The sequence below is a fragment of the Bidens hawaiensis genome, unplaced genomic scaffold, assembly GCF_021521415.1.
Source record: "Bidens hawaiensis isolate Kalapana, Puna unplaced genomic scaffold, B.hawaiensis_p1.1 tig00013505_1, whole genome shotgun sequence".
Taxonomy (NCBI): domain Eukaryota; kingdom Viridiplantae; phylum Streptophyta; class Magnoliopsida; order Asterales; family Asteraceae; genus Bidens; species Bidens hawaiensis.
Genome location: NW_027492146.1, coordinates 113,286 through 128,792, shown reverse-complemented (window position 1 = coordinate 128,792; position 15,507 = coordinate 113,286). Strand labels below are relative to the sequence as shown.

The 15,507-nt window shown below is 35.6% G+C and overlaps 2 protein-coding genes across 2 annotated transcripts; both read left to right on the top strand.

Annotated features, from left to right (window-relative positions):
• Positions 1 to 3,363: 3,363 nt before the first annotated feature.
• On the top strand, positions 3,364 to 6,920 carry LOC143544253 (uncharacterized). The gene is made up of 8 exons (XM_077036394.1): positions 3,364 to 3,465; positions 3,578 to 3,661; positions 5,155 to 5,235; positions 5,363 to 5,502; positions 5,577 to 5,664; positions 5,756 to 5,831; positions 6,582 to 6,644; positions 6,736 to 6,920. Exons 1-8 carry the CDS (start codon positions 3,404 to 3,406, stop codon positions 6,814 to 6,816), a joined length of 675 nt encoding a protein of 224 aa, XP_076892509.1. The 5' UTR covers positions 3,364 to 3,403; the 3' UTR covers positions 6,817 to 6,920.
• Positions 6,921 to 13,155: 6,235 nt separating this feature from the next.
• LOC143544235 (uncharacterized) lies at positions 13,156 to 13,929 on the top strand. Its single transcript, XM_077036379.1, has one exon. It carries the CDS (start codon positions 13,156 to 13,158, stop codon positions 13,927 to 13,929), a length of 774 nt encoding a protein of 257 aa, XP_076892494.1.
• The last annotated feature ends 1,578 nt before the right edge of the window (positions 13,930 to 15,507 follow it).

Genomic DNA, 15,507 nt, shown 5'->3' with positions numbered 1-15,507 from the left:
GTTCGGAGTCGATGTCCTTCCATTTCTCTTTGGGTGGATTTTTTATATGGGCAGTCGGCTAGGTTATATGTGGGTGATACTTTCATTAAATCCACCACTGGGGTTCAACAGGGGGACCCTCTTGGGCCTCTCCTTTTTGCCTTAGCTTTGCACCCACTTGTTCACCAAATCAGAGATCGGTGCAAGCTTCTCTTTCATGCTTGGTACTTGGATGATGGCACGATTATAGGGGATACTAGAGAGGTAGCCAAAGCATTAGATATTATCAGGTCTGAGGGGCCTCGTTTGGGTCTTGAATTAAACGTTAAGAAAACAGAGTTATTTTGGCCAACATGCAATGGGGTGAAGGCACAGGAGGGGTTGTTCCCTTGCAGGATTGGAAGGCCGGTGCTTGGCGTGAAACTCCTTGGTGGTGCTGTAAGCCAGGATGCGGGGTTTATTAGCAGTTTGGCTATGAAAAGGGCATCTAGCGCTGTGGAACTGATGAGCTGTCTCCCAAGACTTCGGGATCCTCAATGCGAGCTTCTTTTGCTTCGCTCATGTATGGGAGTCGCCAAGCTTTTGTTCGGTTTGAGAACATGCCAACCTATGTATGTGGGGGAAGCTGTTTCTATATTTGACAATGGTCTTCGGAGGGCGATTGAGGACATCGTGGTTTGTGGAGGTCCGTTCTTTGGGGATCTCCAATGGAGGTTGGCATCACTTCCGATCCGTTATGGGGGGTTGGGTCTCTGTTCGGCCGAGGATGTATCTACATATGCTTTTGTGGCTTCGAGAGCACAGTCGTGGTGTTTGCAAGACCATATTCTTCGGGGTTGTGATATTTATGGGTTGGACTCTGATTATGGGTGTGCGATGGATCGTTTACGTACTTCACTTCCAGATTTTGATCTTAGCGGGTTCTCTAATAAGGACACCGCCCCCCCTAAAGCCCAACATGTTGTGGCGAGTGCCTTATTTAGTGGAATCGTCAAGAGTTTAGAAGTGAAGTTTGATCTATCCCCTCGCCAAAAGGCGGTGTTTGAATGCCTTCGGGCTCCTCGGGCTCAGGATTTTCTAACGGCCATCCCCATTGAAGGATTAGGCCAACGTATGTCGGGTTAGGAGTATCGGGCTATCCTTAAGTACCGGTTAATGATCCCTATGTTCCCGACGGATGAACCTTGCCCAATTTGTCGTAAGGTCTGTTTGGATTCTTTTGGTGACCATGCGGTGCATTGCAAAGAATTGCCTGGCTTTAAATACAGACATGATCTGGTTAGGGATGTTCTGTGTGATGTTCTTAAACGGGCATGGATTTCTGCTAAAAAGGAGGCCCCTGTTAACTTTCTCACGGATCCTATTGAAGGGAGGTCTACTTTACGACCAGCTGATATTCTTGTGTTCGGGTGGGCAGGGGGGAAACACGCCTGTGTGGATCTTACAGGAGTGTCTCCTCTTGTTGGGCTCAGGGACCGTGGGTTTGTTGTGGGTCAGGCTGCGTTGAAGGCTGAATCGGGCAAAGTTGTTAAACACGAGAAAGCTTGTTTAGATAATCAACATGTCTTTCTACCATTTGCCTTTGATACATTTGATTTTCTGGCTCCAGAGGCTGTGAAATTTTTGAGTAGGGTTCAGCGCGTCGTACACGGAACCTCTTCAGCTTCTAGGTCCCAAAGCTTCGTTTTTAGCAGGATTGGCTTTGCTGTTCAAAAGGGGGTTGCGGCGCAGCTTATTGCCCGTTTGCCTGCCACTTTATTGTAATCGTTTTATAGTAAATTATATAAAACTTCGATTTAAAATTAAAAAAAAAAAAACAGACCAAATTCAAGCTTTAATGATGAATCGAGAGTAGCGTCTTCTAGTGACATGTATTTTGGAAGTATTATTTTGAATAAAAGTAGCATTTATTGTAACAATCCAAATATAATATGATTTTATAAATCTATTTGAAACTAACGTTAACTTTTTTTCTAATTAAATTTGTTGCATTTCATTTGTGATTTGACAGGTCGCTACGTGGTGACATTTTCGGTTTGGTAAGAACGAATATTTGGGTTTTTATTTTTATAATTACGATTTTTAATTAACTCTTGCATATATAAATTCGTATTCCGGCAATAGTATACCATCTGTCGATCTAACATAATTTGGTTTTCATTTATTGTAAGTCAATCAAATAAGAGTTTGTAAAATATACAAAATAAATCTAACTTGATTCGCTGATTTCACCGGTCTAAGCACCATTTTACCAATTCCAGTTCACAATACGATTAAGTTGCTCGTTCCGTTTTTATGATCGGTGATCACAATAGATGAATAAATAATGAAGCGTGTTATTATACATTAAGTCCTAAAACATGTGTGTGTAGTATATGCATAATAACGTATAAATGACGTACGTGAATGCTATCATAACTATTGATTGGGCGTTTTAAGTCTAAGTTTATAAAGTAGATGCACGTATCAACCTATACCGGAAGCTAAAAGTTTTCAACTAAAGTGAACCATACACTAGCCTCTTGTTTGGATTGATTTTAGACAAGAGTATAAACAAACTTGGAGCCAACTTCAGGTCTCAAGTAAAGCTCATTTATTAACCTTATAAGTGAAAATTGATTAGATTCACGAGAGTAAACGAGTACGTATAATTTTAAGAACTTAAGCTAGTAAACAAATATGTCTAGCCTAGTTCTATAAACGAAATGAACAAACACAGAAATAGGCATATTCGTGTTGGTCAATTTAACTTTAACTGAAGCACCAACATGAACATATAATGGAACAAATGTTTGTGTCATGTTCGTTCGTTTAAAACCTGAACCATTCACGAATGTAAATGAATAAAAACAAACTTAAACGAGTATAAACAAACAAATACAAATGAACATGAATAAAAATACATAAAATGAACGAACATAAACGGACGTTTATGTTAGTGGCGTGTAAAAAACTGAAAAAACCGAAAACTCCAAACCAAAACAAAAACCAACGGTTTGGTTTGATGCTTTTGTAAAACCCGAAAAAATCGAATCAAACCGAACCGAACCGAATTCCTATTTTTTTTTTAATTTTTAATTTTAACTAATTTATAAAATTTAAATAAATATGTAACTTAAAAATTTTTGATCAAACGGGTAATAGTCTGTCAGTTAACAATTAACAAAGTTATTTATACTTATATTAATTATTTTCGACCTAAAATTTTCAAGCAAAAAATAACAAATGTTGAAACCGAACTGAAACCAAAACGAAAACTAAAAATTAAAAAAACCGAAACCAAACTATTTTAAAAGTTCAAAAACCTAAGTTTTGGTTTTCAGTTATGTTTTAGTTTAAAACCGCACCAAAACAAACCAGCCACACCTAAGGGTTTCCAATTTGGGGGTTTTGATTGGTGACGAAATTGATTCAGTGGGAGAAAATGGCGCGTAACAAAGACGAGACACCTGCGGTACGTGTTTATACCGTTTGCGACGAATCAAAGTTCGTATACCAATCCATTTTCGTTTGTTTGATTGTGCTGAATATCTATCCAATTATGTTATGTTGTTGTATTTGTTATGTGAGCCCTAAATAACTACTCTCTTGTAATTAGGTATTTGATCGTGAGGAATGTTCCGGCTTTAGGTTGCGGTGATGAGTTACGGAAATTGTTCTGTGGATACGGTCAAATTGACGAGTAAGATTAGATGCTAATTCTTATTTTTATTTGATGACTTTAGTTTAATGATTTTGAGCTTAATTTACTGCTGGATAATATCATTTTGTGTTAGTAGTGCTCGTTCGAATTGTGATCTTGTTTAATTGATATGACTGTGCACCGTTCGCTTCGGTATTAGCCTAAACCGAAACAAGTAGGTTTTCGGTTAGTCAGTTCGGTTAATTTTGTTTAATAACCAAAACCAAACTTAGTGAAAGTTTTTCTTTAGAAATACATGAAATGTAGGTATAAAAGCTAGAATTATATGAAAATATGAATGGTTCGGTTCGGTTGATTTCGGTAAAACGAGGATACAAAAAAACTGATAACTAATTTTGGTTAGTGCTCTTGCTCGTTCGAATTGTGATGTTGTTTAACTGATATGACTGTTCATGGTTCGGTTTTGGTTATTAGCCTAAACCGAAACTGGAGTCATCACTTGATCTATTTTGTTAACCAGTAGGTTTTTGGTTAATCAGCTTGGTTTATTCGGTTAGTTTGTTGGTTTTCAGTTCGGTTAATTTTGTTTAATAACCAAAATCGAACTTGGGGTAAAGTTTTCGGTAAAAGCTAGAATTATATGAAAATATGAATAGTTTGGTTCGGTTAATTTCGGTTAAACGAGGGTACAAGAAAACCAATAACTGATTTTGGTTAGTGCTTGTGCTTGTTTGAATTGTGATGTTGTTTAACTGATATGACTGTTCACGGTTCGGTTTCGGTTATTAGCCTAAACCGAGACCGAAGTCATCACTTGATCTATTTTGTTAACCAGTAGGTTTTCGGTTAATCGGTTTGGTTTATTCGGTTAGTTTGTTGGTTTTCTGTTCGGTTAATTTTGTTTAATAACCAAAACCAAACTTGGGGAAAGTTTGTCCTTAGAAATACATCAAATGGAGGTATAAAAGCTAGATTGCTAGAATTATATGAAAATATGAATAGTTCGGTTCGGTTAATTTGGGTAAAACGAGGGTACAAAAAAACCGATAACTGATTTTGGTTAGTGCTCGTGCTCGTTCAAATTGTGATGTTGTTTAACTGATATGACTGTTCACTGTTCGGTTTTGGTTATTAGCCCAAACCGAAACCAAAGTCATCACGTGATCTATTTTGTTAACCAGTAGGTCTTCGGTTAATCGGTTTGGTCTATTCGGTTAGTTTGTTGGTTTTTGGTTTGGTTAATTTTGTTTAGTAGCCAAAACCGAACTTGGGGTAAAGTTTTCCCTTAGAAATACATGAAATGGAGGTATAAAAGCTAGAATTGTATGAAAATATGAATAGTTAGGTTCGGTTAAGCGAGTACAAATAAACGGATAACCGATTTTTGGTTAATTTGGATCGGTTTTGGTTAATGGTTTGGTTATTGCTCTCACCTATATGACTTATGTTTGCATAAGAGGGCTTTTTGAGCATGATACATTTTGTTTATTACTTTTGAGAGCTCGGTTTGATTTTATGTTTCTCTTTTGTAGATTTGTACCACTGGATGATGAAGATTGTGAACCATTCACTGATGTTTATTGGATCAAGTTTCATCACGTTCACAATGCCAGGTGGTTTAAACAAATCATTTGTCATATGGCAATAAAATATATATACATCGTAAATCACGAGTACTCTTATTAGTTGATTAAACTTATGTGCAATGCAAGAGTATTTTCTAAAGCTTCTTTAATGTAGATTTGCCAAAAGGAAGTTGGATGAATCGGTTTTTGTTGGAAATCGGCTTCAAGTTTCATACGCACCACAATACGAGAGCCTTGATGACACCAAGGAGAAGTTGGAAGGAAGAAGAAAAGAAGTTATTGCTAGACTTAATCGTAAGCGATTTAGAAAATAACATCATTCTATATATGTACTGAAAAAAATATGTTTTGCGTGTTTGTTGTTTCAGCTGGAAGATCCAAGGGCCCTTTTTCCAGTGCAGGTTCTATTCAATCCCACAAGAATTTCATATCTGAGCCATTAAATATTCAACAAAGGTCTATAATCTAATTTATATTATTTTATCCTGAGTATTTAAATATAATACTTTGTTATTTTGGAAAATCTGATTATATGTTATTGTTACAGCGCCCCATTAGAGACACAGGCCCAACATACTACTATTCACAGCCGAACTTTTATCTCAACAGTTTCTTCGAATCAGGTGCAACCCGTTATATTATATAACTGACATAGGGATCTATACGGAGCACTATATTTGAGAAGACGCATAACAAAATGAAACATTGAGTTTTTCATTTTTCAAAATCTTATATTTAAAAGAAAATGGCATAAACCTAATGTTTATTGTTTCTCATTCATATCTCATGAAACTCAAAAACAATATAAACAAACTTGTTTGATTGTTAGATAACCTACACATGTGTAGGTAAACGTTACAAAATTTTAAAAATATTTGAACAACTTAGTTTGATGGTTTTTTTATATACATAACCAAGGCATGTGTATAAAGAAGCACAAAATAATTTGGAGTAATGGTATATGAACTATGAGCAACCGATCAAAAACTTAACAATTCAGATTTGTTCTTTTTGTTCTCACAGTAATTTCGTGTTTTGTAATGATTCTTGCCTTACTGACATATCATCAGCAAATATGAAACTCTCAAGTCTCATCTTGAAATCTTTGAATGAACCGTGCCACGATGAATGTATAAGTGCCCCTTGGAATTCATTAAATTATTCTTAATAAATGAAGATGCATAGTATGACAGTATCTGAACCTTCTTACATAATGTCTGTTGTCTAGACCCTAGTCATAAGTGGGAGCCAAATATGCAATGCTAAGAGTTTCTTGAAATTACATTACTTTAAATTTAGTTTTTTTGTTTCTCTTGTATGGCCGGGTTTGTTTACGTGTGCTAACTCAAACATTTGTTTTATTATAATATCAGGATTATTTTCCAGTAGAGTCGATGAATCAGACGGTTCGACTGGTCAGGGAAAAACTCAATAAGGTGTGTGGCACTAATAAACCATTATCATTATCTCCTCTATTTATCAGTGGTTTTTTTATAATCTTTTAACGTTTTGTTTTGTATTTTCTAGATCGAGTCAGATGCAGACACTTTGAAATCAGGTCTAAGAGACCACGAAATGACAATAGACGAAGAATCTGACAGGCATTAGCTTGGTCTTTTAACATTCAAGATGCCAATATAAAGAAATTAGCTGCTTATATTTCTTTTTTATACCTTTTTTTAAAACTTGAATCTGGGCATGCTTTTGGTCAAACTGCATCTAAGCTTCATGTGCTTATGCAGAACATTTTTTTGTTGATAACAGAAAGGCCGTGTTTTTTTTCCTTTTTCAGTTTATTCGAATATCTAAATTCATAATTTGTCATGTTATAACTTATATGGACTTTATTCAAGGTGAAGTTAAAGGAAAAGCAAAGCGGATGCAAACGGGAGTCGGGACGCTCATAGAAAAACCAATTAGCCAATTTAAGTTAGTTGAGGTAAGCCTTTTAAAGTTTTATGGGCAGGTTGGGCTAGGTTTGGCACGGGTCAAATCGGTCCTGATGACTTAAAAATACTCTTTGTCCAAATTTTACGGTTAAACAAATTTCCATGAACCAAACTTTTTATACGTTTAGTTGATATCTTAGAATGCATCTTAATTTGTGAAATCACTTTTTTAGGAACTTCGTCATTAAGGATACCAAGACCGTCACATATGGGCATCAACGGTTTGACTAGCCGCCTCACGAACTATCTGAGTTCTTCTAAGATGGTCGTGATCAAGAAACTCCATCACGCGTATCATGTTAGTTTTTAATGATCTTTCCTTCTTTTTTATGCCTCCATGATTGATTAATCTAATAACCAACGCGTTATATATGTTCAGAAAAATAAGATTTCAAGGACGGCGTTCATAAGAAGCTTAAGGGCGGCGGCGGGGGACGAGGTTCTAAGGAACATAGTTCAAAGCTTGATGAAAAAGTAAGATTTAGTACAACATCTCAAAGGTGCTTGTTTGAATGGAGTTGAAGAACACTTTAGGATGGTAGGATCAAATGACAATGTAGGTTGTGACGGGAGATACGACTTGTGTAATTTTATGTTTTCTTCTTTTATTTATCGTGTATCCCTTGATCGAACGTTATTTGTTTTTAGTATACTGATAGTGAAATTGAATGAATTAGATTTTAGGATTTGAATTATATTTTTTTTGCAAAGTTGGTGTATTATTTGTGGTTACTTGATTACATATCCAAACAATTACATGAATAAAACTAAAACAAACCAAACCAAAATGGGTTGGGTCAAACGAAATTACAGTAAATAAACCACGTATAAAAATGCAAGCAATAAATTTCTCAAAACGCAATAAACAAAATACATATTACAATTAATAAAAACCTTTGCATAATTGTTACGGCACAAAGCTCTTATGTACAAATAAAAAAAATAAAGTTTAATAGTGTAGAATTATAAAAAAGAAATGATACTCTAAATAGTGAATACTATCATATTTTGGTCTAATTTTTTTAATGGCCCGATTAAACTGACAAAATATATCACAATATTAATAACTAATTGATGAAGTGGTTAGACAATTGAACAATCAAGCTTAATTGTTATTTTGTGAAAGAAAAATTAAACTTGTGTTTGAAAAGTTGGCTCGGAAAGTTGGGTTTGGGGCATCAAAAGAAACACGGATGGGGCACTTGGGGTCTTTGGACCTAATATATTAAAAGTTTATAGAAGAAAATACGAATTTGAGGGAATACCTACGCTACCCCTGACTTAATGCTGAATCCGCCCTTGCTTGAGTTCCAGCACTCAACAACACTTTAATTGTTGGTAACTTGATACCAGTACATGGTATCCACATGATGTCATACAAACCACATAACCATTCATTCTCATAACCATATTCTCTCTCTCTCTGGAATGAATATGCATTTATGTTATTTTGTAATGTAGAATTCTTTTCTTCTTAAAATATTTTTATCTATGTAGCGGAAACATGAGAAAGTGCCACATTTGTCTTGACGGGGCAAAAATAACAATAAAGTTTATAATGCTACAGCATCATCATGTATAGTAAGCAAAATCCTACGAAAAGAAAAGGGGGGATACGAAAAAACCATAGCAGATGCATCGGATGGACGCCAAGTGGTTGATATTATCCCTCCAGGGCGAGAACTTCTTGTTTCATAAGGCAAATCTATCAAATTGGATCAACCATCGACAATTAAATCCTAATGTGGGCAGATTTGGACAGGAGCCATAATTATTACGGGAACCCGCATGGCTCAACGATCTTTTATATATTTTTGGGTAGTAATTCTAGGTACTATTGCATAGGGGTGTTCAAGAAATCCGAAATCCGAACGGAAACCGAAACCCAAATAATCCGATCCAAATTCTTATTCGGATATTCAGATCGGATCGATCCGAATCCGGATTAGTTATTCGGATATTATTTTTATTAAAAGCCGGTTTTTAACCGGTTAACCGATCTTTTTAATTATTTATCAAAACCGGTTAGTACCCGACCCGATTAACCGGTTTAACTGGTTATTTTCCGTTAAAAAAAAACAGTTAGAAAATTAACCGGTTATTGGTAGAGGTGCACAAATCAGGTTTTTCAAATACCCGGGTTCGGGTATGACCGGGTATTGAAAATTTGGGTATTGGTAATACCCTGGTTGGGTTCGGGTCCAGGTATTGTCTCTAAAAACATACCCTATGCATTGGGTTCGGGTCGAGTATTGAAAAAACCCTATTTTTGGGTTTTTTGGGGTTTTTTCCGGGTATAGATTGAATTTTTTTAAGGGGTTACAATTTTTAGGGGTATTTTCGGGTATTTTTCAGATATTTTTCGGTTATTTGAAAAACCCGGTTTCGGGTATTGGAAAAACCCGGCTCTGGGTATGTAACCGGTTCCGGGTATTACCAGGTATAAATCGGGTCCAGTTCCGGGTACGGGTTTTGGTACTAAAATGCATACCCTATCCGTACCCTACGGGTAGGGTCGGGTACGGGTTCGGGTATTAAAAACCCGGGTATAAAAAAACCGGTTCCGGGTATTTTTTCGGGTCCGGTTTCGGGTTCGGGTTTTTTGTGCACCTCTAGTTAGAGGTGCACAAATCGGGTTTTTCAAATATCCGGGTTCGGGTCCGAGTATTGTCTCTGAAAACCATACCCTATGCATCGGGTTCGTGTCGGGTATAGAACCGGGTATTCTAAAACCGGGTATTTAAATACCCTATTTCCAGGTATTGAATAAACCCTATTTTCAGGTTTTTTTCGGGTTTTTTCGGGCTTTTTTTTGGGTATTTTTCGGGTATATATTGGATTTTTTAAGAGGTTGCACTTTTTAGGGGTATTTTTGGGTAATTTCGGATATAAATCGGGTATTTTAAAAACCCAGTTTCGGGTACTGGAGAAACCCGGTTCCGGGTATGGAACCGGTACCGGTTTTCGGGTATTACCGGGTATAAATCGGGTCCGGTTCCGGGTACGGGTTTTGGTACTGAAATGCATACCCTATCCGTACCCTACGGGTAGGGTCGGGTACGGGTTCGGGTATCAAAAACCCGGGTATTAAAAAATCGGTTCCGGGTATTTTTTCGGATCCGGTTCCGGGTTCGGGTTTTTTTTGCACCTCTACCTCTAATTATTGGTTAACTGGAATACTGGATAACCTATTTATGCACCTCTAGATCCAAAAGCTGGTCAGGTTCAGGACCACTACGAAGTGGGCCAAGGCCCAATATGATAAGAAAGAATGGCTTACTTTAGTTTGGATAAACGATCCCCAGTCTGGTGCGAAGTTTCGGAAAACATTATTTGGGACTTGAGAGCCAAGTCACCTAGACACAACTAAAGATTTTTTTTTTAATAATTAAAAAGATGTCTAGTCGGTATTTTGTTACGAATTTAAATTTATATTTTCAAACGGTTTCTAAAAATTAAAAAAAATAAATTTTCAGTTTTGAATCTTCTGAGACCAAAATCGACCCTGACAAAATCGTACAGCTAATGGCAGTAGATGTTTCGATAGAGTCGTTGATTGAGTTTTTTGTTTAAAAAGTCGACTTGCGGGTGAGGTTGGTTAATAAAAATGCCGCAAACTCATTTTTCTATAAGCTTAATTTTTTAATTGTTTAAATTGAGCGAGTTAGTTAATGGTGTCGTGGGTTAATTGCTAAAAATGGTTATTGTTTATTTGGATTTCATACCTAGTGAGTTCAGTTAAATATGCGATTATGTTTATTTGTTTAATTGTATAAAATGGGCTCAACTGCTTTGTATTTGGTACTTATTAGATCATATTATGTTTAAATAATTATATTTGTATAATTTTGGATATTAGGTAAATTATTTTCGAGAGTCGGTGTCTATATTTTAGGTCAGTTTCAAAATTACATGTGGTCCATATTAAGATTGGAATTAAAAGAAAATTGTCTTCTTGACCTAGATTCGTCACCGTTCATAATGATATAACTGTTTTCCAAAAAACTTGAATAGGAAATAAATTCCTAGCCTCATACGTGCATCAAGGCTCAAGCTGTCACCAAGGATGATATTGAAGGTGAATGAATGTACGTGGTTTAAAGAGACATGAACATGTGTGTTCTACTAAAGTTTGGAATATCACGTTAGTAATGTGAAATTTCCAACCAACATTGTTGGCCCTTAGTGACAATGTATGGAACAAGACATGTACTGCTGACATCAATTATTATTGTTCATGAGTTGTTGCAACCTTATACTATTAAACAATATAACAATATTATAAGATTGAATCATTGCTATGTATATTTGATTGTTTTATATCATGGCATTATAAACACCAACCGTATTTTTTATTTGAGTCGACTGTAACACCAAACACTTTGCTTTTATGAAAATTTACATTGGATGAAACTCAACACTTTGCTTTTATGAAAATTTACATTGGATGAAATCTAAAGCTATGTGATTTTATATGCGGGGCCTATTTTTTATACTTGTACAAGGCCCTTATGGTCCTCCGCATTCTCAGAGGGCCCTGCTTGATCCTTGATGGGTATACTACACGACATAAAGACCCTAAACAATGGTCATATTTAGTTTGAATGCAGGATGCCTATCGACTAAACTAGTCGAGAGTATTAGCAGAATTGTGTGTATAATTTATTATGTGTTAGGAAGTCGAATTTTATTTTTAAACCCCTGAAATTATTGGGTCTTGTGTGATATATCCTAGCTCGTATATGCTCTGGGCTGGCCCTGCCATCAAACACGCTATTAACCACTTTCAACACCTCCATGACATTATGAAGTGAAATAGAGCCAAATGGTTGTCTTGTAAGACCTTTGTGTGCTTGGAAAAGCACCTTTGAAACCGAATAAAAAACTCAAAAAGAATGCCATTCATAGTTTTAAGTTAACGTAGCTTTAACTTTAGAATTTTTTTAGCCAAACATGTGTAATCATGCCAAAATAAGAAAGTATAATATTAATGGTGATTGTGTATTATTTATTTTAGAATTACAAATTATAAATAGCTGGGATCAATAAAGAAAGAATAAATTGCTTGTCAAACCTACCAGATGATGAGAAATGAAAGGTAAACAAATATATTTTTTTCTTAGATAAGATAGGAAGACCTACCGGAACATATTGGTTACACGTGTGACTTGTTTCCAACCACAATCCCCTTTTATTTGTAAGCCACAAGTCACGACTTCTTACACGTGTGTTTCATGGCCAACAACCTCTCGCCTTTGTCTGCAGGCATGACTTTTGACATCGTCAAACTTTCTCATATAATCAAATTCACCCCTTTAAACAAAATCATTGGTTTATCCTTTTAAAACGTCTTAATAGCTTTTATTAAACGTGTGAGTCACTTGTGATTAAAATAATACTAAGGTGAAATTAGGGTATTACAGCCGAGACAATCCATATATGACGGTTTGCCATATGTTATGGTTCAGACATAAGGTTACCTATCTTTAATAAGCTATGAATTAATAAAATGTAGCCTCTTAACGACTATTAAAATGCTAACAAACAGCCCGTTACACCATCTAGTTCAAACTTTAAACCGTCTTAAGAGGTTCCCTAAATCGCAGGGAATAGTAAAGACGAGTAGATGACCAATGGACCATTCCATCTTTCTTCTAGAACACGCAATATGATCTCTATATTACACTCTTAACCCCTATACTTTAAACATTTACCCAACAACACCCTAGAGATTTTGTTTCCATAAAAAAAGAATTACACCAACAGCAAAGTCAAGTCAATTCAAATATGTGTGCCACGACGTAATGAAAAGAACCCAAATTAGACTACCAAAAGCCTTCTATATAATATTACAATTTTCAATCTTACATCATTTCTCAAACATTTTGTACATCTCAACTTCTCTAACAAACTCTTAACAACTTCAAACAGATTTTGCATCTCGCAGCTGAAACTTTAAACTGAATCAACTAATTTCCAGATCTAGATCTAGACGATTATGGATCAATCAGTTGATTCGATTAGCGTTGGATTCAACACGAAACTTGACCTAAATTCCAACGGTGATGAGTCTACTTCACAGTTATTGCCAGATCTGAAAGCTCATCATGAACATGAACATGAAGATGATGATGATGATTTTACATTTATGTTGATCGGAGACGATGACGCACCGATTCACGAAGATAAACTGCTTCCGTTATTTGACCAGAAGCTGTTACTAGACGACGGTGAGTATGAGCTTGAAGAGATAGATCGGTTGCCGAATATGCCGCCAGTGGATAAGATATTCATCGAATCGCCACGTGGACTTCCGTCGTCGGAATCTGAACAGAACGACGACGATGAGGATATCACCGCCGGAGCGTACTGCTCGTGGTCCGGTGACTCAGCCGCCGCCACGGCGGAGCTTAGTGAGAAGAGCAACTCCACCGGATTCTCGAAGCTATGGAGATTAAAGGAGAAAGTCGGCCGGAGTTACAGCGACGGCCGTGACGCCTTTGTGTTTCTTAAATGTTCTGATAAGTCAGCTGCGGCAACAGCAAACCCGTCTAGTGACGGAACGTTTGTTAAAGTGACCGGAGGAAAGGCTAGAGTGGTTAAGCCAAGTACGAAAGGAAAAAAGGCAACGGGATACGAGGCCTACTTGAGGAGTAGAGGAGAATACACGGAAGAAGAACGCAGACGGTCGTACCTGCCTTACCGGCCCGAAATGTTGGGGTTGTTCACCAATGTGCATGGTGGCTTAACCAAGAATGTTCATCCTTATTAATTGAATTATTATTGAGTTTGTAAAAATATGTGTATTGTTTCATTATTTACCAATGTTTTTGTCATGACGAGTGTATATTAGCATAATATGATTGGGACTCTTATGTGATTTTTTTATAAGTTGGAATTTATTTTGGTTTTAAGCTCTGACCAGTGACCACCTTCTCCAATCCGTTATAGAATACTTGGACCGATTAAATAACCGCAAGAAAGTTATCTCTAATATCATCTACCACTTTGTAGATCGAACTGGCCTTCCCCTAAAAAAGTTTGTCGTTTCTAAAAACCCAAATCCTCCAAAACGTATCGAAACTCTCACCAAATTTGCTTATTTCTTTTCTGGTGTAGAAGACCAATTTAGAGAGGCTTTCAACCAATTTAGAAACCCAGATCCTCCAAATAGCAGTTTTTTTTTTCTGGTAATTCGGGTTAATATTGGAAATTTGAGATATTCTATTTTAACTTAGTAATTATATTATATATTTTTAAGGTGAAATTATTTAGCTTAGACAGATTATTTATGATTTCATTTTGTTTTAAAAAGCGGTATAAGTTGAGTGAGATTATGAGTTGCAAAAACGTATTTATGTGGTTAGACTTGCATATGTTGGTTAACTTGTAATACAAGGATAATAAAGTTGTTTTTGTCGATTTGATTTTAATTTTAGCTAAAATAGCGAATCTAGGGTATCCTATGTTTCAATTAATTTTATAATAAACCACGAAAAGTTGTATGGGACAAGCCATATTGGACAATTTTTATATACTTTTAACTAAATTTAATTACTCAAAAATAGGAGTGGGATTAAACTAATAAAAATACGAATAAATAAAGCAACTATTATGACTTTACCGTTTTGAACTAAACTAGAGAAATCGCGTTCTATCCATCGTTTTTGGTGAGTTGGATTTTTATAATGTAGGGAGTAGTTTAGAATGATATAAGTGGAGAAGATAAAAAAATATAATGATATTTATGTATATTTGAATAGTCACAGTTCACACCCTATAAATTTTTAATATTTTTTTAAAATATATAAAAGAGAAAAGATAATGATAAAGATTTAAAAAAATATTATTTAATTAAAATATAAGAGGAAAAATATAGTGATTTTTACTTTAATTTTAGGTTTAGAGATATAAGTTTAAACTAATATTCCATAATTACTATAGTTATTTGTATGTTTATCACGTTAAAAGTTGTTCGTATTTTATTCAACACTCTCCAAAAATACTTTGTTTAGAGTAAGATATATTTACATTCAAATAAACCGATAACTTTTTTATATAATCAGTTTGGAGTGTCAATGCATTTCGTTGGTTTTTGTTATAAATTTAAATTCATAAAAAAACAAAAAGCGATTTTTGGTTCTTGGTTCATTTTGATTGAAAACCGTTCACACCCCTACAACCGACAACAATATGTGTCTCAACAAAATCGTCAATTGATTTTTTTTTTAAATCAATTGGTGTTGGTTTGGCCCATTTTGGCTTAGTAGCATTTGGGCTACCATATCTCTTCATCAGGAAAATAAATAAACGCTAATGAAGATTAGACACCGTTATACACAGTATCAGA

Excerpts from the sequence above, each read along its gene's own strand:
- LOC143544253 (XM_077036394.1), top strand. The coding sequence starts at position 3,404 with ATGGCGCGTAACAAAGACGAGACACCTGCGGTACGTGTTTATACCGTT. Across the intron at positions 5,236-5,362 it reads CATCACGTTCACAATGCCAG|ATTTGCCAAAAGGAAGTTGG; the intron begins GTGGTTTAAACA and ends TCTTTAATGTAG. Across the intron at positions 5,665-5,755 it reads CCATTAAATATTCAACAAAG|CGCCCCATTAGAGACACAGG; the intron begins GTCTATAATCTA and ends TTATTGTTACAG.
- LOC143544235 (XM_077036379.1), top strand. The coding sequence starts at position 13,156 with ATGGATCAATCAGTTGATTCGATTAGCGTTGGATTCAACACGAAACTT.